Source organism: Pleurodeles waltl, chromosome 3_2 (assembly GCF_031143425.1).
Source record: "Pleurodeles waltl isolate 20211129_DDA chromosome 3_2, aPleWal1.hap1.20221129, whole genome shotgun sequence".
Classification (NCBI taxonomy): Eukaryota; Metazoa; Chordata; class Amphibia; order Caudata; family Salamandridae; genus Pleurodeles; species Pleurodeles waltl.
This window is the reverse complement of record NC_090441.1, coordinates 30,887,108-30,914,900: the sequence shown is the minus strand read 5'-3', so window position 1 is coordinate 30,914,900 and position 27,793 is coordinate 30,887,108. Positions and strand designations below refer to the sequence as shown.

The following is a 27,793-nucleotide window of genomic DNA, read 5'->3' as shown; positions in this document are numbered from 1 at the left end:
CACTTAAACTTTAATTCCTATTGCAGAGCCTGCATATGCCACCTGGCATGATTTACCAGCAGCATGCAGGAGGTCATGAGGCCCAACAGCCTCAGAGTCTGTCTCTCCGAAACCCAGGATAGAGGCCGAAACATCAGTGTCATAACCTGAATATCCTGGACTCACTGCTGAGGATAAGCCCAAAACCGCACTTTGTCCAGAACAGCTCCTATGAAAGAGAGCGTCAGAGTGAGTCAGATGTGATTTTGGCATGTTTATAGTGAACCCCAGCGAATGCAGAAGGTTCGCTGCAATCTGGAGGTGGGGCTAGCTCGCCTTCAACAGCCAGTCATCATGGTGGGGGAAGACTGAAACCCCTGACCTACGCAGATGAGTTCCGACCACCGCCATCACCTTGGTGAACATACGAGGGGCACTGGTAAGGCTAAATGACAGCAAGGTGAACTGAAAGTGTTTGTGGCCTACCTTGAACCATAGGTAACAACTGTGTGCTGTCAGAATGGGAATATGAAATAAAGTCCAGCGCTACCAACCAGTCTTCTAGAGCTAGGGCAGGAAATCATAAATTTCTCCTTCTTGAGGAAGAGATTTACGGTCTGCAGGGCGAAGACCTTTGTCCTTTTTGGGTATCAGAAAGTAGCACGAATAACAAACACTGCCTACTTCGGATATCGGGACCCTTTCTATGGCTCCCTTGGCCAGGAGAGCTGTAACATCCTCTCGGAGCAGAGACAAATGATCCTTTGCCAGCCGTTCAAATGTTGGTGGTACGGGGGTGGGAGGACTGCTAAGGCAGGACCCAGCCCTTCCAAATGATCTGCAGTACCCATGTATCCGATGAAATGGACTGCCAGTGGAGGAGATGATGTTGAATTCTCCCTCCAACTGGGCGAGCATGGCCCTGCGGAACCAAACTAGGTGACCTTTGAGGCTGTAGGTGCCGGGGGCTGGGTGGCGGACAACTTCTGACTTCCAGATCCTCTAGGTCTGAAGGCGCCGTGCCTACATCCTGGCATAGCCTGGGGTAGGACGGTGGCTGGCATAGGGCTGGACTGGTGCCACACCCCTTCCATGGCCCCGAAAGGCAGACTGTAGACAGGGGGTCACTGAGAGGCCCAAGAACTTGGCCATAGCCCAAGAGTCCTTAAAGAACTCCAGCGCTGAGTCTGCCTTCTCACCAAACAAGCAAGTCCCATCAAAGGGCATATCCATAAGGTTTGCCAGACATCCCCCCAAAAAACAGATGTTCTCAGCCAGGCATGGCACCGTAAGGCCGCTATCGACGCAACCGCTCTGCCCAACGAGTAAGTCGTATCCAAGCCACACGGAATGGGGAACTTCGCTGCGTCCCCTCCAGTCTTTTACTGCTTGGGAGAGTATGGCCCGGACCTCCTCCAGGACCTGAGGCAGCACTTGTACAACCGAATCCAAAATGGTGTGTGAAATCTGGCCCAATAAGCACAAGGTATTCAGCAACTTCAGTGCCAGGCGGCCCAACCTGTCCGGGGAAGTGGATGGGAATGCATCATGGGAAGTTGAGGCTTGGGCTACCAAGCTCTCAGGGGTGGGGTGTTAGCTGAGGAAACTACGGTTGTCCGTTGCAGGGCAATGGTGGCAGGCAATCCTCCTATTTACAGGAGCCCCTGGGCTGGTCTTGGGCCCAGCAGGACGTCGGTAAGTCCTTAAAAAAAAAAAGGGCAGAAGGGGTTTAGAAGTAAAAGCCCCAGGCTGAAGCATTTCAGTGAAGATGTTAGTCTTGATAGCCACTGACGGCAGTTCGAGGACATCAGCTGCCCTATGCACCACCACTACATAGGAAGCTCCCTCCTCCGTAGCCAAATGGGGGAGGAGGGGGGTGGTTGGTTGGAGGGAGCAAGCATCTGGAGAGGTGTCCAGACCTCTGGCTTCTCCTAGATCATCATACCTGTTCAAAGATCTTTCTAACTGGTGTTCTAAAGGGTCCATTCCCCCTCCCAATCTTCTCTCATGCCTGGCTGTGAAGAATGAGGCTCAGGAAACAAGCACCTGTGGGCGCTGTTGGCACCAGAATCGGCGTCCCGACTCCAGATCACCCGGAATCAGAATGGGGCTGGCACCAGGAGCATCAGCGTCTGAACCGGCACTGGATAAGGTCGCTTTGGTATGACCGGCACCAGTCTGGATCTGGAGTCGGATCCATGAGACCCCATCCGAGCCAAAGCTGCCGGCAGGGGCCTCCTGATGGGGCCTCCTTCAACCCCATGCGGCCTGAAGGCACACCAGAGGTGTCAACCCGCTTGAATACACGGCGCATGGGCTCATAAAATATTTTATTTGAGAGGGTGTTGATCCAGCTCCCAGAAACAGGGGAGAGACATGGAGTCAAACTGTGAAACGGCTCTACAGAACCGTGCCGGGAACACTGATTGTCTCATTGGCCTTTGGGCGAAGTGGAGTCAAAGTCCTCTTGGACTACTTCTTTTTGTGCCTCTTCTCAAGTTTCCTGAGGACCTCGAACTCCTGGAGCACTCCTGCAACCTCCTTCTCAACCGGGAGCGAGATCTCCAAGGGGGTCATGTGTGCCTTTGTCGACAACTGCCGTGCCGCAAGCAGGTTTAGGAACCACTCACTCAAAGCATTCAGCACTATGGCCCGGCAGTCTGAGCACAACTTTGAGTCGTGGATGCGCTCAAAACATCAGAGACAGAGGAGGTGAGGATCCATAACTGACATGTCGCGGTGACGGGCGCCCCACGGTTTAAACCCTGCATTCCTAGATGACATCCTCAACACAAGCGAGAAAAAAAACTTCAACAAAACATTTTTAAAAAAGGCACATCAAAAAGCAACAGAGGGGTAGCTCTCCCTGGATCTGCACCAACTAGTGTGAAAAGAAAAGAACTGACACCTACGCACCTGGGTGGCACCTATATTAGGTGGCCAGTACGTCACTTCCAGTGCCAACAATTCCACGTGGAACCGAACAGAGCCACCCAACGGCACACACAGGGGTATTGCTCAAGCAAAAATCTCTGGATCCAGTCTGACTCTTGGGGAAAATTCAAAGGTAAGTGATCTGTCAAATAAGTAACAAATTAACAATCTCACTTCTGGGAGAAAAACATCTTTAAGTAATACACAGATTAGGTTTATGACATGGAATGCCCAAAAGTGATTAGCTTGGTCCTCTCATTCTTGAAGTGGCACAACAATGATATTGTGCTTTTACAAGAAACGCACCTCACGCTCTGATCACAATTTTGCCCGGATATGAGCTCCTATTGCTATTTCGCCTCTTACAATTCCATATTTAATTATGCAAGGAGTAATAGGACACTCATATGGTTAGCCCAATCATAGACAACCAAGCTTTTTTCAGAAGGTAAATAAAAATACAAAAGGGAAATACAGGGGGAGAGCTTTTACAGCAATATCTAAATGAAACAACACTGGCCTGGAGGTAGGCCCATGATAGAGGACCCCTAAACGAAGCTATGACTGTTGAGGAAATGAATGAGGCCATTAAGTCAATTCTAGGTAGAAAATCCCCATGATACAATGGTCTAATCGCTGAAATTTAAAAGGAATAGGTAGGCATGTTTGCATTCCATTTACTCAAGGTCTATAGGGAGGAATGGGTGGGATGGATGTTGTCACGGTTCTTTAGAGAGAATACAATATCAATCCTTTTGGAGCCAGGGATGGACCCAACACAATGTGCCTCCTACTGGCCTATAGCTCTGATGAACCTGGACACCAAGATTTCTCACCAAAGTATTAGCTAATCATTTATATCTGCTAATGACCAACTGTGTCCCCTGAACAATCAGGACTAATCCCCTTTAGATCGCCATCAGATGATTTAAGTCGTGTCTTCTTTTTAGTACACCAAATTGACTCAGGGGTTTCTGCCATGGCCATCCTGTTAGATGCCCAAAAAGCATTTGATTCAGTCTGTTTGCAGTGCTGTGGAGGATGAGATTGGGAGAGGGTATCAATATCTGACAGCCAAAATGAGAATAAACTTGCACCTTATGCCAGTAATCAAAATAGGCAACGGCACAAGAAAGGAGTACCTGCTTTATTACCCGTGAATACCCACCTATATGGAGCTCAGAGGCAGGTAGAAACTTGGGCATACACTGAGATCCATCGGTGGTCCTCAGAGAAAACTATAGACCAGCCCTTCTCAAACTACTAGATAAAATATCTAGATACCAAGCTTTACCGCTTTCACTATTCTGGAGGGTGGCAGTTCTGAAAATGGTGTTTGTGCCTCAGCTTTTTTTTTTTTTTTTTAAATATATTCTTATACCCCTAACTTGTTCCTTCTATAAACAGGTTAGGTCATCTTCTCTTACCTTTATTTTGGCTGTGAAACAGCTTCACATCAGTGGGAGATTCTAACACAGCTGTACCATAGAGGGCGAGTTCACAGTTCTGAATTGGAAACTTTACTATTGGACAGCACAAACGCGATATGCCTACCATTGGCACCAAGTTGGAGAATAAAAATATCTCTCATTTAGCATAGACATATTCATAGCTGTTACACCGACATTATCTACAGTTGTGCTCAATCTCACAGCTAGACTAAAGTTGTGGGCAGGTCCGGTGGCTGTTACAAGTTACACATGGCAGAAATTGGCTTTTATTTGGCTCGTAAGCCTAGGTTGTACTCTTCATTCCTTCCCCTGCTGGACAATCCAGTGGCCACTAGAATCAAAAGCGAAACATCTGATTAGGAGACACATGCCAAACAGAAATGTATTTCAAAATTTTTAGAGCAGTGTCACTCTTACATATTTTCTTGCATTATAGACCAAGACAAGTTTTAACTCATTCTTCCCTGATTTTCCAAATTAACCGTCTCCTGGTTCCGGTGACAAAAATCTACAGTATGTTGTTGGAGGAAATGTCACTTTTTAACTCCAAAGTGAGGGTATGGTGGGAGAGGCCTTCGGAAGAGGACATCATGGAACCCATCTAGCTCTCTTGTGGCCAACAAACCTAACTCATATCTCTTAACAGTGGGAACGGACTCCTTCATTACAACTCCAAATATATTATGCTTTAGCTGGGCTCAGGACTATGGGCCAAGAGGCTGAGGCTACCTGGGGCAAATGCAGGTCTATCTCAGCAGATTTTGCACATATGGCATGGTTATGGCTTCAAGTATTCTAAACATTTAACAAAATGGCCTTTCAATACACTGAGCCTTCTCACGTTACGACACTCTTGGTGTTTGTTAAAAATACACCAAAGCCAAAAAGAAGGTTTGGAGTAGGGCCTGCCCACTAGCTTAAAGGAGAATAGCGATGTGTTGAGATAAAGGGCCTCTGCCCAAGATGTCTGGTTGGTTGCCTGACCTGATCTACTGCAGTAACACTACTGACATGCAGACCTTACCTATAACCTCCCATCCCAAGTACATCTGGAGTGTACTAAAGTGTTAACTGATGTCCATAACCACCAAGTGTGAGAATGGCATCACAAGCATGCAACAGTAATAGCACATCAAATGTTAAGGGAACAGAGTCCATGATGGGCATCAAACATCGTTAACCATGCCTGCAGCCTTCACAATCTGCTATCTTCTGTAAGTGGGAGGTTGTGAAATATATCCAGGGCACATTGAAGAGGGTGAGGACATAAGTTGTCTACAGCTGTCTATAACACAGTGATCAGTCTATACATGACTATTGTGAAAAACATTTACCCCTATTTTCTGATTATGTATGCATTGGTAATGTGAGTACTTTGTTTTCTTTCACAATTTTATTTTTGCTTTTCTTCCTCTTATGTACCATATTTTGCTAGAATTACTGCATACTATAATTTTGACACGTTAAGGAAAAGTCTTTAAAAAACAAATACAAATAAATTTAATTAAAAAAAAAAATCAATAAAAATAAAAAAAAAAAAAAAAAAACAAGAGTATGGCAGCGGGGGGGGCTGATATTAGCTTCAATTATCAAGTTTGTGAAGAACTGTGTTTTTGAGCATGCACTGGATGTTTTTTTGCAAGTTGTATACTTGGTGGCAAGTTTCAGGACTTCCTCATGGAAAAACGTTCTGCTTCTGGAGTATCGTTCTTAGTCAAGAAAATATTAGCAATGCTTTCAATTGATCTTCTATTACAGACACTCCACCTAAGAGGACAGGTTCCATTTATGATTTTGTTAAAGGCATATCTAACAGGTTAACAAGACAATGTTCCTAAGGTCATCTGTGTCCTGCAGAGTTGAGAGGTATGGTTGCTGTGGAGTTGCAGCTTGCAGACCTCGATCCATGGAAAACTGACCATTTGCATTCTCCTGCCATTCGTGCAGGTTAAGAAGCAAAGACTCCCTTTGAAGTATTGATATATAAATAGCAATATTTTATGAAAATCTCCAGGAAAAGAGCACCTATCAAATCAAATTATTGTCAGTCCATGGTTACAGTTTTGCTGGTGCCTTTGTGGAAGGAGCCTCCTGTGTGCTTTTGATCTCCTCTCTGAAAGTTTTCTACTAGCTCTTCAAAAAGAAGAAAATTCACATCCATAGTTGTTCTCACATCAGTTATTTGGTAGCCTGACTCTGGCTATTGAAACTTTTGACTAATAAGTAAGGTTCCTGTTGGGGATGTGTCTGAACGCCAAACATGGTGGACGCAATTCGGTAGAGCTCCCGCGGTCCGTCCGAGTGTCTGGAATTATCCTGCGAATCTAGCCATGGCACATGGCAAGAGATGAAAAGGGGGAATTGTGGGGACCCGTGAACTCCCTCCTGTCACTCTACTAGCTCCCTCTCAGATAACGAATTGAGCTCCAGGATGGCGTTTTTCCATTAATTCCAAAATTGCTGAAAATGTATGAAACCGTGTTTGAACTCTGGATGCTCCCAGCATCATCGAGTCAGGCCCTGGTCACCTCTTTATTGAAGCCAGGACAAACACCAACCAAGCTTTCCTCTTATAGACCACTGTTGATATTACCCATGGATTACAAAATAGTCAGTAGGGTGCTTGCCCAGAGACTATTGTCACTCCTCCCTCAACTGATCAATGTGGCTTCATCCCCTGTAGGTAGCACTTCCCGAAACATCTGTTGCTGGTATCAGGTGATGGAATTGGCACTTCCTGTATTTCCTAAGGCGGAACGCTACTCCTTGGATTTGCAGCAGGCGTTCAACTCCTTAGAATGGTAATACCTATATATGGTACTCAGGAAATTCAATATACCGGAGGAATAAATTAGATGGGTTAAATAATTATAATACTACCCACGGACAGAGCGAAGACGGGCAAACATACCTCTCCATCATACCATATATTCCGGGGAACGCGGCTGGGCTGCCCACTATCCCCATTATTGTTCGTACTGGCAATGGAACCGCTCTCTCAAAAGTTTAGACAGGAAGGAGGTGACTGGGGAATACCTGACGGGGGGTCAGATACATACAGTATTCCTCAATGCGAATGACATATTTCTATAAGTCTGCAACATGAATACGGAGCTTGATCGAGACGGTGACACCCTGAAACAATTTGGTGCAATATCGGGCCTGAAAGTAAACCATTCAAAATCCCTAACGTTTTCATTCCGAGAGGAGTTGCTCTCCACTGGCACAATCCCCTTGGGCACACTCGAGATCCTAGTGGCTCAACAGACATTTAGATATCTGGGTATACACATATATTGCTCCCCTACTGACCTGCTAGACGGTAATTTGAATAAAGTGATAACATCTTTACGAGCACAGATCAAATTCTGGACCTCGTTGCCCCTCTCAGGAGCTAGGCGCTTGGCACTGGCCAAGATGGTGATGCTCCCCAGGTTACTGTACTTCTTTATGAACCTCCCAGTTTGCATACCATAATCGACCTTTGAAACACTAAACACCTTACTGACAGAACTAATATGGGCCACTGGACGCCGCTATATTGGTCTTCAAACACTGGAACTAACAACAGACGAGGGGGGGCACCCCCAATTTCCAAACATACTCCATAGCAGCGCAGTTGCAATGGCTGGCACACTGGCTAGCTGGCATTCACCTGCAGGAGATAAACTACACACCGGCACAATTGGACAATGGCGATTTACAATTGCTGGTTCTGCCCGGAATCCCTGTTCACAATTGGTGATTGCCTCTACTGTTGCAGAATGCGCTATGGTATTGGTGCAAGGCGCTTAGACAAACCAAGACTGTGGTGCCATATGCGCCCATTATCCCCTTAAGCGTTTTTCCCACCTTATCTGGAATTCTTTCCACTGCACAGCTGAGGCATTGGGAGGAGAACAGTTTTTCCACCCTGGGGGATTTATTTGCGGAGTCCCACAGAGAGTTTATAGCCCACATTCAGCGCCCTGGTACTCAGTTTCTAACGGATGCCAATTGATTGCATTTCATACGCTGGCAGTGGACTCCAACTGGCGAGGAGCCCCAGACACATGCTCTAGTACAGGCACTCTATGATATGGGGTCAGAGAGGCATCTGGTTAAATGGTTGTATAGAGCGCAGAGCTCCCATTATTGTGTATCTTTGACACCTCTCCGGGACAAATGGGAAACAGACTTGGCACAAATAACGAGTGGAAATTCCTGTTGGACCATGCATCACATATACCACGCAATGCACGGTTCAAATAGATCTAATTTGCAGTATTCCACAGGGCCTACTTGATTCCTCATAGAGTACACTTTCTTTTCCCAACCGCAAAATCAACATGTGCCCGTTGCCATGCTGAGGAGGCCAACATACTCCATATGCTGTGGGCCTGTCCATCCCCAAGACAATATTGGACAGGAATCTGTAACACACTCCGCAAGATCACTGGATCCTCCTATTGGGACTCAGCAGATCACTGCATGTTAGATCTTTAACCCCAGACACATGAAAGCTGTAGTAGCTCCTAGATTTGTAGACCTAGTACTTATACTAGCCAAGCGACTAATAATCCGCTGGAAGTCCCCGATTTCACCATCAGATCTAACATGGAAAACTGACTTGCTCCATTGGGGGGGAGGAGGAAGGTGTAGCCATACGTAGAGAGGAATATAGGGGACTACACAAACGTCCAATATCAACAGAATGGGGAGCGTTGCTGGAGCAACTTCGACAACTTTGTTCAAATGATATGCAGGAAGCTGCAGATGTCAATGGGACTAGCTGAACTGCGATTCCCTGGTTTACACAACTCGCAAACCTTATCACAACATAGCATTTTTATGCCTATTCACAATACTGGAGGGCGGAGCTAGATTGTTGGGGACCCCCTCCCTTCCTACACGGGGCTATGTATACTAAAGCAGACCTATGAGGAGCAGAGAGCAGGTTAAAGCTTGTTGGAGGGGGGAGGTGGTGGGGGGAAATGGGTTAACTACTTTGTCCACAGCGGCTGCAGGCACTGTGAGAAGCCCATGTGTCAGGGATTGGAGCACTCCTAGACGGCAAGGAGAATATAAAACTGACATATACTCCACTCTATATTACAGAGGGGCTGATCCATTGTTCGGCAAGTCTAGCCTGCAATAATACTGTGGCAACATGGCGGACCCACTTGCTTGCAGCTAATTATTTGCTAGGTCTCGTTTTGGCTCCACCCGGGTAAGCCATGCATCAAATGTTATAAAAATTGGAATTGGTTATTCACTGCTGTCTTTAGTTACTTTAGGTTCCCAACTATGCTTGGTAACCCTACACTGTCATCTAGTGGACTCTGCTAGTTTACTTGATATAAAGTATCTAACGTCATTCTTGTCGTTAAGCTGAGACAAGACTGTATTAGCCGTTTTAAAAATGCCAATAAAAAATGTCTTAAAACTAAAAAATTTAAAAAAAGTAAGGTTCATGTTGAATTTGCCCATTCAGCTAATGTATTTATTATTATTTCTGGGGGGGCTTCCCATGCAAGCCTGAAAATTGTGTTCTTCAAATATTACTTCTTCTCTTAGCAAGATCAGAGGGTTGTGATCATTTTAACTCTTCAACTGAGTCTTTCTTCATGGCACTCAGTCAAGCCAGGTAAGGGATTTAATATACAGTTGATGAGTGTTCACAATAGGCCACGGCAAAATGACAGTGTTCTGTTCCTGTGTGCTATTTACGCAAGTCAAGGTTATGCCAGTTCTGGCACAGAAATATACGAGTACCACTCCTCATGATTTGTTTTCATTATTTTTTTCAGAGGAAAGGGATGGCAGAGAATTAGAACTCTGAGCACCCCCGGCCTCAAGAACGTCTTGATCATTCAGTTTCATTTTTCTACCACAAAGGCTTTGACGCCCCCTGCAATTACATGTTGATGATGTGGGCTGCTGGATGTCTGTAGAGCGTTCTATTAGGAGTTTAGGGACAATGGACATAATTATTATCTGAAGCACTGAGATGGCAGAAGGAGGATATGTGATATCAACAATGTTATAGCAGGGAAAGACCTCCTGCGTGCCATCCACCTTACTTTTCAATTGCCTAAAGACCTATGGTTTTATATCATTGGGGTACCCATGGATTTAGCCACCTGTTTCCTGCAAAAAAAATGCCACCTTCTTCAAAGAATTCTTTAAGATCTGGATGCAAGGACTTCTCCTTCAGGCCAGCTACATTCCAGGACCCAAGACAGAGTAAATACACACGGAACAAACTTAGGTGATTGATGGAGTCTAAAGATAGCTGCTTAAAGATCTAATAAAATCAGGACCCAATACATCATGTTACAACCACAATATTAATTTGACCCAAAACAAACACTACTACTACCACCAGCTTAGGAAAAAGACTGGGATGAAATCTAGTCATTCTATGATCTGATAAAAGACAACTTTCCATAAAGCTTTGGCATTGAGGATTAACAACTCTCACAATGAGCTTATAAATACAGGGTGCCAGTGAGATTAGAAGGAAATCGGAAGGCTGTAAAGGGTTAAGTGAAGCTTTCCCGAGTAACAATCTTGTCATTACCATTACCATTTTGAGCTCAGTTGGCAGAGACCGCACAGACTCGGGCAAACTAATGATCGAGTGTATTATTGGACTGTGTCCACTAGATTTTTAACAATCTTCCTATGGTCACACCAGCACGGAACTCAAGACTTCCAAGATAGCCATTCACCCATTATGATGACGTAGCCAGCACACCAGTCAGTTACGGTGAAGTCACGCATGGGACGCCACCACTCTCAAAAAGCAGGCTGGGAATTATGAGGAGTCAGCAAGAGGAGTTGAGTGTGGAGCAGAACGACGTGAGGAAGCAGGCAGAAACAATGGTGCATAAGTGACGTCAGACTAGTCCCTGGAGAAGAAGACAGACGCAGAGAAAGAGGACCATGTTGGTGCTTTTAACCACAGTGGTCCCGGTATGGAGGAGGATGCTGTGGGACCCTAGGCCATGGCCCAGGAGGATAGTGGTCCAAGGCAGGTAACAGAGAAAACCAGGGGGGTGGTTGGGAGATGGTGGGCAAAGTTGTGGACAGACACAAGTGATTAACCCACCCATTACAAGTGTCAGGAAACATTGTACTACTGAGCACAAAAGGTGACTGGCACTAAACCAGACCCACTAGGGTGTGAAACTGATGTCTTGCCTTGTTGTTTTTTTGAGGGCCACCACACTACCGAACCGGGGCTTGAAGGAGGGGACAGGATTACACAGTTAAGGAAGAAAAACAAATTTCAAGTTAACCTTGAGGAAGACTAAAAGAGAAGAAAACCTGCTTTACCTTACTGTTAATCTTTTTTCCCATTCCCTATATCCAACATCAATAACTTGAAATAAAAAAAACAAAGTACACCCCACCCATAAACAGTTCAAGTCTCTGTGCCTCTATATTTAACTTCTGAGAACTAGATACCTAACCAAGCAGAAGCTGTACATTACTACAGTGGTGTCAGAAGTGGGATTTCCCATGTGTCACAATGACACAACCTCTTACTACAGAGGCGATGATAACACAGCTAGCAGAGGGGCAGAGACATCTCCAGTTGGTAATAGAGAAACAGGCTCAGTAGGCCCAAAAGAACAGAGAGGCATTCCAGACCGCAGCAAAGGAGCAGGCGCCCTTGCAGACTACGAATCAGAAAGTGTAACATACCGCTATTTCTAGCGCAAGAGTGCACACCAATGTCCCTGGATTTGTGCTACAGAAATTTCAGGATGAGGACGTCCCAGATTATTTTTTTTGTTAACTTTGAACGGGTGGTGTAGGAAGTTGGCTCTGTATGTGCTATTTCAAAGTAAGGAATAGCATGCACAGAGTCCAAGGGTTCCCCTTAGAGGTAAAATAGTGGTAAAAATAGATAATACTAATGCTCTATTTTGTGGTAGTGTGGTCGAGCAGTAGGCTTATCCAAGGAGTAGTGTTAAGCATTTGTTGTACATACACATAGACAATAAATGAGGTACACACACTCAGAGACAAATCCAGCCAATAGGTTTTGTATAGAAAAATATCTTTTCTTAGTTTATTTTAAGAACCACAGGTTCAAATTCTACATGTAATATCTCATTCGAAAGGTATTGCAGGTAAGTACTTTAGGAACTTCAAATCATCAAAATTGCATGTATACTTTTCAAGTTATTCACAAATAGCTGTTTTAAAAATGGACACAGTGCAATTTTCACAGTTCCTAGGGGAGGTAAGTATTTGTTAGGTTAACCAGGTAAGTAAGACACTTACAGGGCTTAGTTCTTGGTCCAAGGTAGCCCACCGTTGGGGGTTCAGAGCAACCCCAAAGTCACCACACCAGCAGCTCAGGGCCGGTCAGGTGCAGAGTTCAAAGCGGTGCCCAAAACACATAGGCTAGAATGGAGAGAAGGGGGTGCCCCGGTTCCGGTCTGCTTGCAGGTAAGTACCCGCGTCTTCGGAGGGCAGACCAGGGGGGTTTTGTAGGGCACCGGAGGGGACACAAGCCCACACAGAAATTTCACCCTCAGCAGCGCGGGGGCGGCCGGGTGCAGTGTAGAAACAAGCGTCGGGTTTGTAATGGAAGTCAATGGGAGATCTAGGGATCTCTTCAGCGCTGCAGGCAGGCAAGGGGGGGGTTCCTCGGGGAAACCTCCACTTGGTCAAGGGAGAGGGACTCCTGGGGGTCACTCCTCCAGTGAAAGTCCGGTCCTTCAGGTCCTGGGGGCTGCGGGTGCAGGGTCTCTCCCAGGCGTCGGGACTTTAGGTTCAAAGAGTCGCGGTCAGGGGAAGCCTCGGGATTCCCTCTGCAGGCGGCGCTGTGGGGGCTCAGGGGGGACAGGTTTTGGTACTCACAGTATCAGAGTAGTCCTGGGGTCCCGCCTGAGGTGTCGGATCTCCACCAGCCGAGTCGGGGTCGCCGGGTGCAGTGTTGCAAGTCTCACGCTTCTTGCGGGGAGCTTGCAGGGTTCTTTAAAGTTGCTGGAAACAAAGTTGCAGCTTTTCTTGGAGCAGGTCCGCTGTCCTCGGGAGTTTCTTGTCTTTTCGAAGCAGGGGCAGTCCTCAGAGGATGTCGAGGTCGCTGGTCCCTTTGGAAGGCGTCGCTGGAGCAGGATCTTTGGAAGGCAGGAGACAGGCCGGTGAGTTTCTGGGGCCAAGGCAGTTGTCGTCTTCTGGTCTTCCGCTGCAGGGGTCTTCAGCTGGGCAGTCCTTCTTCTTGTAGTTGCAGGAATCTAATTTTCTAGGGTTCAGGGTAGCCCTTAAATACTAAATTTAAGGGCGTGTTTAGGTCTGGGGGGTTAGTAGCCAATGGCTACTAGCCCTGAGGGTGGGTACACCCTCTTTGTGCCTCCTCCCAAGGGGAGGGGGTCACAATCCTAGCCCTATTGGGGGAATCCTCCATCTGCAAGATGGAGGATTTCTAAAAGTCAGAGTCACCTCAGCTCAGGACACCTTAGGGGCTGTCCTGACTGGCCAGTGACTCCTCCTTGTTTTTCTCATTATTTTCTCCGGCCTTGCCGCCAAAAGTGGGGCCTGGCCGGAGGGGGCGGGCAACTCCACTAGCTGGAGTGTCCTGCTGGGTTGGCACAAAGGAGGTGAGCCTTTGAGGCTCACCGCCAGGTGTGACAATTCCTGCCTGGGGGAGGTGTTAGCATCTCCACCCAGTGCAGGCTTTGTTACTGGCCTCAGAGTGACAAAGGCACTCTCCCCATGGGGCCAGCAACATGTCTCGGTTCGTGGCAGGCTGCTAAAACTAGTCAGCCTACACAGATAGTCGGTTAAGTTTCAGGGGGCACCTCTAAGGTGCCCTCTGTGGTGTATTTTACAATAAAATGTACACTGGCATCAGTGTGCATTTATTGTGCTGAGAAGTTTGATACCAAACTTCCCAGTTTTCAGTGTAGCCATTATGGTGCTGTGGAGTTCGTGTTTGACAGACTCCCAGACCATATACTCTTATGGCTACCCTGCACTTACAATGTCTAAGGTTTTGTTTAGACACTGTAGGGGTACCATGCTCATGCACTGGTACCCTCACCTATGGTATAGTGCACCCTGCCTTAGGGCTGTAAGGCCTGCTAGAGGGGTGTCTTACCTATACTGCATAGGCAGTGAGAGGCTGGCATGGCACCCTGAGGGGAGTGCCATGTCGACTTACTCGTTTTGTCCTCACTAGCACACACAAGCTGGTAAGCAGTGTGTCTGTGCTGAGTGAGAGGTCTCCAGGGTGGCGTAAGACATGCTGCAGCCCTTAGAGACCTTCCTTGGCATCAGGGCCCTTGGTACTAGAAGTACCAGTTACAAGGGACTTATCTGGATGCCAGGGTCTGCCAATTGTGGATACAAAAGTACAGGTTAGGGAAATAACACTGGTGCTGGGGCCTGGTTAGCAGGCCTCAGCACACTTTCAATTGTAAACATAGCATCAGCAAAGGCAAAAAGTCAGGGGGCAACCATGCCAAGGAGGCATTTCCTTACAGGTGGCAACTGCGACTGCTTGACTACAAGGGCGCTCGGGACAGAACATAGCTCCCTTACTATCTGGAGAGCTACAGGCGGCATATCGGACTGCAAATCCTGATGGTACTACTGCCTACCCGGACACTAAACAAGCCATTTTGGAACGCATGAGCTGTGATACTGAATACTACAGGGAAAAGTTCTGGAAAGAAAAGTGGGTAGCAGGGAACAATCCAAGGGCATTATACTACAGAATTAGGGATCTAGGTAACAGGTGGCTACAGCCCAATACTTCCACAATGGAGGAGGTGACAGAAAGGGTAAATCTTCAGCAATACCTTTAGGCCCTGCCCACCCATACTAGAGCCTGGATAAAACAGCATCCCAATTTAAAGGTGGCATCCGCAATTGATTTAACTTGCATGTTCCACCGGTCCGCCGAGTTTAGGTCGCAACCTCCTTGTTCTACTAGTGGGAGCCCAAAAGGCCAAGGAAGTGGAGGTGGCCCAACTGTAGATGCCAAACGGTTAGGCCAACCCAGATATCTAGCAGAAACACCTATGACAGGGGGTGGTGGAACCCAGGGACCCTAGTGCTTCCACTGTAGTGAGTGGGGCCATATAGCTCACCACTGTCCTCGGAAAGCAAACGAAGAGCCCATGGAAATAGGGTACAGTCGACACGGAGTATTGTGTACCAGGGAAAAAGCAAAGAGGTGTAGGACAACGAAACATATAAATGGAAAATCTATTAACGTTCTATTAGACACAGGGTGTTACTGTACAATCGTCAGTACTGACCTTATTTCCCCACAACAGATTAAGCCAGGGGAGTTTCAGCAAGTAGCGTGTATACAATGGGACATCAAAACGTATCCTGTAGCAGACATGTTGTTAGAGGTAGAAGGAGACCCCCAATTAAGGAAAGTAGGGCTGGTTCCAGCTATACCTGAAGAAATGATTTTAGGACAAGACTTGCCCAACTTCGATCAGTACCTATGCAATATAGCCCTCAGTCTCTGTCTCTTGGTTGCAAGAAGCACCTTTGAGTAACGCAGTGGTAGATTCCCCCACACCTAGACTGCAGAAAATCAGAAAGGAGAAGAGGAAGGAGAGAACACACTTCTGTTCAAGTACAAACCTGCCTAAATGTTTGTGTCCGCTCTTCAACAGATGGCCTTCAGACTCCTCCCTTAGAGCTTCTGGTCAGGCCAGAAAGACAATACGTCACTTGTACATGGCTGGGAACAAGCCACAGAACAGAAGACAGATCAGGGAGGCCCGGGGCACAATCTGCAGACCAAGATCTAACTTCGTGCCGAATTGGGTGTAATTTTTGCTGTAGCCTGTCTTAAAGAAGTCTATGGTAAAATGCATGGGGATTTTGCGTCTTGAGACCCCCCCCCTTTTTTCTTGGCCCCCCTCTTGATGGATCATCCCAAAACATTCCAGAAAAGAGCTGATGTGGATGACCGTTTGGTTGGAAAGTTTTGTGAAGATTCGTCAAACAGGGCCAAAGTTGTTAGGAAACCCAAAAAACGCTCCTTTAGCAGACCTAGCTACCTAGTGGCGACTGTCATTACGTGGCAGGGAGAGAGAAAAAAAATATATATTTCTCTTGAGCTACCTTTTTCTTTCTTCGTTGCATCCTAGCACCTCTAATTATCTTGCTATTCATCCAACACCCCACTTCCTGCATTTCTTTATTAAGCACTGTCCTGCGGACCATGCTTGATGTAACCTTGATCACTAATAAAATAAAAATTGCACACTCATGATACAATTACTATCACCATCTGGTGGATAATAACTTCGGTCTTATTATTTGTGTAGAGATTCTGGTATAGGCAGAGGTGCGGGGTAGAAGATGTAAATTCTACTACATAGAATTCACTGATTAAAAGTCACATTATAAAACCTAAAACAAAAAAAACATTTTTATTGAGCATAAGATAGTAAACAATAAATAAAAGGCAATATTTAGGAAACACCACAATAAGGCTGAAAAATAAAGACAAAGTTCAGGGATGTGGAATTTAATAAAATATCTACTTGTCATGGGACAGGTTATTTTTTCAATCTACTAGTCCTGTAAAACAATCTACTTGTCCCTTTGGTGCCATGTAGTGCGGCGACAAATTATGGCAGCAATCTCATTATGTAAGAGCTCTGACAATAGCCTCTCTAATCATGTCAGAGCTACTACTATAGTAGGGCTTACATGCTTGCAATTTCATTCCCTACTATAGCAATTTCCTTATTTTGCCACATTTCCACAGATCTACATACTGGGGCTGGAGGAAGCAGTGAGCAATAGTTTCAGGGCTGGAATGCCTTTGAATCTGCAAACCTACTAACTTGCATGTTTTTAGGATTTTCACCAGCTCTTCTCTAATCTTTTCCCATAGTGAGAAAGGGCAGAAGTAGAAGTTCTTCCTGGGTTGGGGAAGAAAAAAAAAAAAAAAAAAAAAAAAAAAAAAAGGAAGGAGGTTGGAGGGAAAGTGAACTTGTAAACGCTCAGTAGATTTTCACATGAACAAATCTACACATGCATATTTATTCGTGCTATAATACAGTTCACAAATATTTTCTAGGAGTATGATTTCCTAGTCTACTGTCTGTAAGTTCTTGTGAATTCATGAAAGTCACTAATTCAAATACATATACCATGGGTGTACTTTAGTGGCTTTCTTTAAAAACTAGGTCCCTAATTGGGTCTGACGTTAACAAAGACATTCTGGCCCAGATTCAAGAAAAGTGGCGCTTCACATCGTGAAGCGTCACTTTTTTTGAGCACCCCCTAATGCCATGGCAGTATTAGGTACAATAGCGACAAACTTTTTGTGGTGCTTTGCTCCACTAGCTTCAAACATTTTGACGCTAGTGGAGCAAAGTGCAAGGAGGCCCATTGATTCCAATGGGTGCATTCTTTTAACACCTGCTTTTAGCAAATGTTAAAAATGATACCAAAAATGGCGCAATTAAATCTTGGAAATTTCATTGCACCATTTTTGCGGGCCCCCTTGTGCCGGAATGCTCCCTTTGCATACATTATGCATGGCGCATGCATTATGTGGCGTAAAGGGTCGCAAAGTGGCGCAATGCATGCATTGCGCCACTTTCTAGATATGGTGCGGCGTTTTTGGCAATCTAATGCCACATTAGCGTCAGAAAAACAACGCTAATGTGGCATTAGATAGCACAAGGCCATCCTTAAATTTGGGCCTTTGTTTTTATTAAACTTCTATTTCTCTATTTATTGGCTGGATTTACTGCGAGTGATTGCATTATTCGCTGAGCACATTGGCACACACAGTAGTTTTGTTCAGACAGGAACCACTGTGGCAAACAGTGATGTAACGAAAATGGAGGGGGGCCCTTCCTGCATAGAAGATGGAGGGCCCCTCCCTCTATACGCACTCAGGGCAGGTGCTGTGCTGAAGGGAGCCCCCGGGATGGTGGCTGCAGGGCTTTTGTTACACCACTAGTGGCAATGTGTACTTTTTGAGACCAAAAACATGTTTTTTCCTTTTTGCCAGTGTTTGTTACAAATGTAAGGGGCTGGTAGCTTCCACAACAATAAAAGTGTTACACAAGCCATGTCAAAACAAGACACGCATTGACATAACCAAAAGACTCACACAAAAAAGTTGATTGGTTGGCTTTGCCAGTGCTTGTTTATTTTTATGCTTCTTATAATCATGTTGAAAATAGTTGCAATGACGTTCCATTAGGAATATTTTTGGGAAATACTAGCATGCATCAACACGTTTTACTAAATGACGCTTCAAAGAAATAGCACCTAAAAATAGCTAAACGTTTTTTTTCCTACTTGCATTTTTTCTGAACATTTAATTTTGAAAGCAAAGAATCATCATTCTTGCTTACAAGTTGCTGCAAACATTTGCATCTAATTAGAGAGCATTCTGAGAGCATTATAGTTAGCCTCATATTATTAAACTTTTCAAACAACCACTGTCAGTAGTACTGTGTGACTTTAAAAAGTTTATTTACAATGCTCTACCTAATAATGAAGGCTTTTAATTAATGAACCATAAATATAAGTTCGAACAGCATTAACTTTTAGACACACATTACCTCAACTGCAGACAATTCCCTTCTCTGCAAACTGGCAGACTAAGGGTTTGTGCTGCAGGGGGTTGGGCCTACTTGTCCAAAGGACAAAACAAACATAAAAACTTGTTGCCCTTGCCCCCAAACATTATGTCCCGGGCGTCAGGCGATAGGAATTCCACATCCCTGCAAAGCCAGAAGTTACGCATTATCAAAACTTGTGAGAAGTCAGCCTCTCCGATACCCTTGCTTGTTCATTTTCAGGGGGCAGATCCCACAGGTCGGGGGCATGCTCCTCAGTCCTCCACCCAGTCTTATATCTCGAGCATCATCACTCCAAGAAACCAAGCGCCTCCACAGAGTAAGATTAGACTTTAATCGTTCAGCTGATTCAGTGTGTGTTATCAAACCCTCAATTTCGACTTTACAGAGTGGAAGAGGTGCACTTCAACCCATACAACTGCGCCTCCTGCCAGGTCCTTATACAGTCCCATAAACATCTTTTTCCCCAATCAGTGCCTCGGCCGAAATCAAGAAATAAAACCAGTTGGTGCCCTTCACAGCGATCGTCCTTTATGTGACAACCATTACACAAATACCTCCTTTCTCAGACCATGTGATCTAAAAATGGCCATTACTGTAACTCCAATCTCATCATCAAAATCAAGTTGTCATGTAGGTATATAGTAAACAAGTCGAGCATATGGGTCAGACTCCGCTGCCGACTAGTCAAACAGGGATGGAAGCTTTCCTTGACAGACTAATAATAGGCAATGCAATAACACCCAGAAGCACACACTTGTCAAAAGCCTGTCTACTGAAGTAAATATAAGTCACTGTTGAAATGAACAGTTTGTGCAAATAATAAATAGAGTCATGACTAAACATTAGGAAACAGACTACAAATGTGCATCAAATTAGGACTTCACCCAGGTACTTCAAGTGCAGTTAAAAGTAAGAGCAAAACCAATGGAAGTATTCAATACAGTGGCATGAATGACAGAAAGTAAACAAAAATAAATTCTGAAGAAAAGAGAAAATAGCATAAGCACAACAGTTAAGAACAAGCAAGGATTGGAAAAGCCAACATGTATTGGCTGCATGTGCTAAAATATGGAGCATAAGCAAATTAAAAAGACACACTTTAGAAGGAAAAAAGCCAGCAGGATCAGGCAGAGATGGCTATAGTTGTTAAGTTGTCTTCCAAGCAAGTCAATGGGAGCACGGGCTAGAAGTGGAAGGACACACTCAAATAACCAATATAGGTAAGAGTTTACTTCACTGCACTGAGCCGAGGTGTGATTGGCAAAGTCTCCAGCTAGTGACCTACAGAGGTTGGTTAAAGAAAGAAAACTGCTTAAAGAAGCGGACCCAAAGTCCGCTTAACATATATTGTTAGCCACAGACTTCTGACAGTAGTGCTGTCAAACTCAGACATAAGAATAAAAGTAGTACAGTATCAGAATAGAGAGCAAGAAAACACGTGGGTGAATATAAAATACACAAGAGTAGATCCCTACAGAAGGGTGGGGTGTAAATGCTGGAATGAACAGTTTTCAAATGTACAGTATAAAACCATGAAAACATTAAATAATAACTTCATATGCACTACACCCGCAGAGGCATCAATATACATGCATCACAAACACTGCCAATATGTAAAATGCCAGTGAACAATATCTAAATGTAACTTCCAAACCATAGTAACTGCCCACTAAAACAAAGAAATGCAAGTATTGTAAATACAACTAGAGTTAGAATGCAATTTATGAGCACAACAGCTGACAGAACAAAGAACCTAAAATGATTTAGTGTAAAGACATTAGTCGACCAAGTGACCTGAATCACATTTCAGAAGGCACGGTCTCCTAAAGCCATACTGCAATATGCTCTATTGTCAATGTAATTTTAGCCTCGGTTAGTCTCACTTTTAAATCTGCATTCCATGCAAAACCTCCACTATCCTTATTGGCAAACTAAGGTTAATTGGGTAAAATCTGCTTGTGGGGTACTAAGTCAGTTCAAGCCCCTTCTGCAGTTTCCAGATTCTGGCCAACATTCCTGAATTATTTAACGTGCAAAGGATATTCTCAGGCATACAATTTCAAAAGCTTGACTGAGTGGGTGTGGGTAGTGCTTTTCACTTCACATGTACATTATTCATTAACAGGATATAGAACGAATGATTTGGTTTACGAGTACAGTGCACACAGAGTTGCCTCTGGGCACTTGTCTGAATAATAAAGGTCAATTTATTATATGTGGGGGATGGCTGGAGTTCCCTTCGGTTAAGATGTGCCTCTCAGGAATGAGGTATCGAACCCTTTGAGGGTCCTCAGAGTACGTAAACTATGGATAAGCCACTTCTTGGTATCTACATGAAAAACATTGCTCGCGTAATACAGATTTCACACACCTCTATTTTTTCCTAACATGTGGCAGGTCAAGAAATCAGGACATTGATCATAATCACAGTTCTATAGAGGTGAAAAAGCTTAGCGTATGGGGTACACATGTGAATCTGACTGCAGTAATAAGGATAAACCAGCACTTCAGAAAGTCCTCAATCCTTTTTTACGGTTTAAGTGTTTTGGATACGGTTCCGGTTGATTGAACGAAAGTCTGCAGGCAGTTTTACAGGGAAAGAAAGAACACCTTTGCAAGTCAAGACAGTGACTAACAAGGTTAGAGAGGCTACTTGATATCTAGGTTTATAGAACCAAAGTGCTGATAACAGGAACATGACATTTATTATCAATAAACAGCAAAAGGTGACGCGGGCATTTTAGTTAGAAAAAAACACCTACAGTTTTGTCAACCTGTGTATCAAGCAACAGATTCGAAGTTCAAGTTACACACTACTGGGGAAGGAAAAGGACAGAAGCTCATCTGGCCAGGCTATCGTCTGAGGTACGGTGGTACTTCCAGATGAAATTAACAATGCTATGTTAACTTGATTCAATTTCATATTACTTTTCCTATATCCTCTGGCATACCAGCACATACGTTTTGTCAGGTTTGATGCATTTGCACAGCTCTTGGAGAACCCGAAGACAATACGAGTATGATCCGTGTATATGTAATTTCCGGCCCCATTTGGTTGAGGAGCTGAGCCAAAAAGCACATGCAGAAATTAAATAAAAACAAAGGGGAACTGGTCGAGCGTCATCATCATAGGCAAATTACATGAATTCCATGCCACAGATGCTCGCAGAGACATGATTTTGTTTTCTTCTTTCCTGGTGTGTAGTTGTAATGAAGAGTTTCAATTGTGTTAAATCGAAAGGCTGTTCTATTTCTGCATCCTTTATATAAATTAAAAAAAAAACTCAAAAACAGATGAGTGGAAAATACCTTTTTTCTCAAGCGAAAAGTGTAAAATAACGTTGCCTTGTTCACAAACCACAGACACTTGAGGGTGTTACTTATACCTGTAAGTAATAGTGCAAGCAAGTTAAACAAGCATTTGCAATGCAATCGGTCTTGCATTTGTGAAAGTTAGAGCTTTTGGCGTTGAAAATGACAATGTTTTTTACTTTTGTTTTTTTTGTATGTAGTGGAGTGATATTTGCATAACACTATTGCCTCGCAGCGCTGGAGAACCAGAAAATTGGAAATAGTTTTTTGATGGAGGGGAAACAAGAGTAATATGCTGGCTGGAAAAAAAAAAGTAACAACATCCTGAAAAACACAAAACACTCATAGGGAGTGTAAGATTAAGTAAAGCATGTGAAATGTAAGTAGAAACAACATGGCTACCACCTTAACGCTTTTACACTTATTATTCAGAAATCAATAAAAGTTTTTGCCTGAAAAGGTAAGGACATGGCTACAGGGCCCAGAGGGGGTCCATTTCAATGTCCATTGCTTATATTCTTACAAAATGTAAGCAGAATGGTTTAAAAAGACCACATTCCTGAACACAGAGCCACAGTACACACTTTACAAACTAAAATAAGGAAAACGGCTGATAACAATCATGTTAATTGTTTTCCACTCAACGCATCAACCAGCTACTGCAGTACCTCCAGGAATGGTGCACTTCGCCAGCTATGGAAAATAATGTTGTTCAAAGAACGACGAAAAAACATAAGTATTGCTTCACTGACAAACACTGTAAATTGGTTTCATTCACAACCACACACATTAGCGCCAATCTGCCCTCTTTGTGACCACTCCGTCTTGCTTAATTTTTTTCCCCGTATTTTGAACCTTTTTATTGTTGTCTCCATCCAGAGGCTGCACTTTGAAAAATGTCAGAAAAAGACAACGTTTGTACCCAAAGTGTTTGTTTCTTTTTTGGATAAATTTTAACGGGGAACAAATAAAAGGAGAGGAAAGAGTGGGGAAGAGCCATTTGTTGAAGTCAGGGTTTTCAGCAAGTGAGGAGGAATAATGCTGTCAGCTAAGCACCGAATCGTGCACCGTGCTGATACACGAGCTGAGGAGCAAACCTAAAAGAGTGAGCTTTAGAGATTAAGGGCCATTGGTACGAACACATTTTCCCATAGACACAAAATGGTTAAAACCCTTTGCTACATCTGGCCCTAAGTGACGGCACTGCAAATGAAGCAGTAATGTATATTAAATTAAAAGAAAAAAATAAGCAGAGACCTCAGAGAGGTGCTGGGGCGGGCAAGCAGAGTCATGGGAGGGGTGGGGGAACAACACATGGAGATTAAGGTACAGGAGTTCAAATGAAGCAGTAATTTATATTAAAATTAAAAGAAAAAAACAAGCAGAGTCCTTGTAGGGGGTGCTAGGAGTGGGGAAGCAGTGTTGTGGGAGGGATGCGGTGGGGAGGGGAGATGGCACAGGGAGATTAAGTGACGTCACGGCAAATGGCTTAGCTAGTGATCACAGAGAGAATGGCCAACAAAAACACAAACACGTCTCCTAAAGTAAACAAGCTGCTGGGCATTTAATTGAGCGCTAAAGGGTGGAGTGTGAAGCCCGGCCCCTGAACAGCCCTCACCCGCAAGGCACTGCCTTCTCCTGCAGGGTGACCAGAAGGAACCATTAGTGAAATCACCACGGGAGGGAACGAGACACACAAAGGAGGGACAATTACATGTAATACACCAATTAAATGATAGAGGGCGCAGGGAGAGCCGGATGCCATGAGCAGGCAACAACCCGGAAGGAAAAAAATGAAAGCGGAGGCATCATTAAAAAGTGAACAGCTTCCGAAGTAAAACAATAATTAAACCTGCGATGTAAACAAACAAGTAAGATAGCATGGAGGAGGGCCCTGAAATGCACAGCAAATGTGACCAAATAAGATTTACAACCCTGTTTACAGAAGAACTCAGAAAGATGAGCACTCTTCTCCAGTGCTCCAGATGAAAGGTCAAAGTAGTCCCTGAACACATCTTAAAATGGTGAGCCGTGTATTTAGATAATAGTTAGTCCGATCTCCTGGGAGGAGACAAAAACGAAAGAAGGTGGGACAGAGTAAAATTACCCAGTAGCAAGCAAGCAAAGGACACGGGCATACACAAATCACAATGACTGGGAGGAGTTGAACATCACAAACATCCACAACAGGTCGCTAACGACTGCACAAGTGCTGTCTAGGCTCAACCTCAAAACGAAAAAAAAATGGTAGGTGGCTAGCACAGTAAAAAGCTGAATACAGGAAATTGTCAAAGATCATGCCCTTTGGCCTGAGCTTAATAAGGACAACAAGAAAGAACAACCAAGTGGGGCAGGATTTGGGGTGTTGGGCACAGGCCCTAGCCTATGGCCAGACCCGCCACCGAGATTGCACCAGGTATGGCTAAAGATCATACTTAGCATGAATAGGTGATCAGTATGGCTTGTGTTGATCCATGCACTACAAAGGCACTACAGCTGCCAGCCTAAATAATTTTAACTAGTGAATTTCTGTACTTTATAGGTTTTCAATCAAAACATACATTTTTAATACACTTGTTTGTCTGGCTAATTCAAGAACTGCCCTCCTTGTTTCATGTTTTTTATCTACTCTCATCAAACAGAGGTGCCTGCATTTAAATGGGGTTGCTTTATTTTCTCCACAGCCAAGGCGGTTGTGTTTGGTTATGAGGCAGCCTTTCTCTCAGAGAATCCAAACAACATTTAGTTCATATGTAATGTAGTAAAGGTAAATAGTTTTTGTTTGAGGAATATAATGGAGGCAGCTTCGATCCGTATCAAAAGCATACCTTGTGGAAGTTCCACAGGAATACACTATGTACCCAAAACGTACAGTGTATATTTCATATCTGAAACATCTCCCATCAATGTACACCTTCCATGTTGAAGTGCTTACACTTTGGAGTATATGGATTTCAGAAAAATGTGTGTCCATTTGATTGGAACTCAGCAGGTAGTGAAGGTGGATGGATTATTTGGTGTTGGAGGTTGTTGTTATTGAGTTTTTTAGTTCAAATGTTGTTGATTTCCTTTGCAGTATGTGTATGATCCTTTGTGTATTGCATTATGTGTGTTGCAGAGTTTGGTATTTTGTTGTGTTCTGTGTTGTCATTAAGTAGTGTGTTTTAAGGAGTTTTGTTGTGGAATTGTAGTTTGCTGTTAGTGTTGTACTGTTGCTGTAGGGTTGTGATGTTTAACTGTGATCAATCCTGTTTTGCTGTTTGCCTTTGGTATCATTGTTAGCATTTTGTATTGCGTTGTTCATCTGTGTTCTGTTGCTACTGCAGTACTGTTATTGTGTTGTTGTAGCTATATATTGAATTGCACTGTTTTGTTCTGTGTTGTAGTTTGAGTAGTGCTGTGATGCTGCTGTTCATTTGTTTCCTACAAATATATTGTCATGCTGCATTGGACTTGTGTTGGTTTGGTGGTGTTATTTTTAGCTTGGAGCTGTGCGACGGTTTATTGTCATTATTTTAGTATTCACAAACAGCTGTCTATGGATCTGGTGCAGAACTACTAATGTGACCATGTATGGACAAATAAAGGGCCATGGAAATACCCAATGGTTTCATATACTTGTATGGATTGAACAGTGACTCAGGAAAATTATGGACTGCTTTTTTGATACCCCTTAGATAAGGGGTGGACTGCATTTTTGGTATCCATTAGATCGGGGTGTCCAACGGTGCTGAATGTATGCCACATGTTCACATTATAACAAACTGACTACAGCAGTTCCATTTAATCCACTGTATTTAAAAGGTATGTAAATGTGTGTTATTTGATAAAACTGAAAACATGGAATGACTCCAACAGGACACCCCTGATTTATAGGTTCTAAAATAAGGGTCAGCAACATTCAAATACTTATATGTACATTAACATGCATGGGCAAACTAAGGCTTGAACTTCATAAATGCTCGGGCAGATAATGAAACTTTTAATTTCAAGTTAGTTCACCGATCGCCTACTTTTATTCCGGGTATATATGTCAATCTTACACGATCTGCAGATATAAAAGCCCGCCCCACAGGAGGCCAATTTCCAGCTATCATCATCTCCCAATATCTCACCCATAATTTAATCTAAAACGGAAAGTCACCTTTTGGGTAAAACCTCTACTTCATACATACAAATAGAAAGTGAATATTAGAACAAACGAATTCGCCCACTTTAAGTTCAACCTATTAGCTAGACCCTCTATAAGTTTCGTGGAGATTTTTTTTGCTTCCTAGACCTCCCGAACCAACCCTCATCAGTATCCCATAACATATCGGTCCTCTACGCCCACCCAAAAAAGCCACCTGTGAGCCAATTTCTAGATAATTGTTGAGCACCTAGCCCTTCCAGGGCCCACGACCTTGGTTTTCTCACTTATTCACCTTGCCTCTACAAAACAGCAGAGATTTTGAATACCATAAGTGCTAATTTATTATCAAGCATACATGCTTGCGTTCTTGACCCACAATTTGTCCCTTAACGTGTCCCACTTGCTAATCTAGACACCAGAAACGACCTATTTATTCAATCCAGCTTGCATGTCCACCATCTGAGCACAAGAGATGTGAACCTTTTAATGCCTCAATTTACAAATTCGATATGTCGGGTTAATCTAGTATTACTCTTTCTTTAATCCTTCACATTAGCAGTTAAGTGCCACTGCTTCCTTAACTGGACGCAGACTGCCTAACCCCGAGGCAGCAAACACCACTTCTCCATCCGTCCTTTCATTCTCTCTTCCAGCAATTCCAGAGGCACCCAGAGCCGGTACCACACCGCGACAAGGGTGCCACTATGTGTACTCTAAGGGCAGGCCACCTGTAGCTGCCTCCTAACCACGATATAGCTGTCAGTTGAGCCGAAGGATCAGCAGGCCGCTCCGCCCCATCACCAGAGACCCAAGGAGGGGGCTTGGGGGTGTTAAGGACTCTACTTACCGTCAGCCTGAGGGGTCGGCGCTGGCTCAGTCATGGCTTTGAAGGGGAGGGGGTGAGCGCTCAGTTGCAGTCGGCAGCAGCTGTAAGGGAAGACCCGCAGGACCAGCGGCGTCCGGAGACGGACAGTAACCTCCTCCTGCCCATCCTGTCAGAGGGAACTGACAAGTGCGCAGGCGCTGCAGCCAGGAAGGGGGGCGTCGGGGGCGACGCACATCAACCTCCTGCTGACATGCGAAATGCCGAGTACGCAGGCGCGAATTGGAATGGGGGCGTGTCAGCTTTGGACAGCCAGCCTGTCAAGTGCGCCTGCGGTAAATTGTTGTCGGGCAACTAACACCAAAAACGGACTAATCTCTGTTTCTATTTTGTAACACCGCACGAAATGTACGCATGCGGCATGCCTTATTATGAAAAGACCTTTTAATTGGAACATTGTTCTTGAAGTCCAGTGCATCTCAACGGGGAAGATAAATTAAATAAACAGTAGCTCGCCATTTCTGGACTTTCCCCGAGTATCTGTTTGCTCATGAGAAGTACCTGTACTCTCCCACAAAAA

At 44.4% G+C, this 27,793-nt stretch overlaps 1 protein-coding gene across 3 annotated transcripts in view; it reads right to left on the bottom strand.

Moving 5' to 3' along the window:
• Positions 1–27,502, bottom strand: part of RABEP1 (rabaptin, RAB GTPase binding effector protein 1) — a 749,444-nt gene extending 721,942 nt beyond the window's left edge. For all 3 annotated transcript variants that reach the window (XM_069226667.1, XM_069226669.1, XM_069226668.1), the window contains exon 1: positions 27,238–27,502. In XM_069226667.1, coding sequence (XP_069082768.1) covers positions 27,238–27,271 — 34 coding nt within the window. In that variant the 5' untranslated portion in view covers positions 27,272–27,502. The remainder of the gene's footprint in view (positions 1–27,237) is intronic.
• Positions 27,503–27,793: the final 291 nt, after the last annotated feature.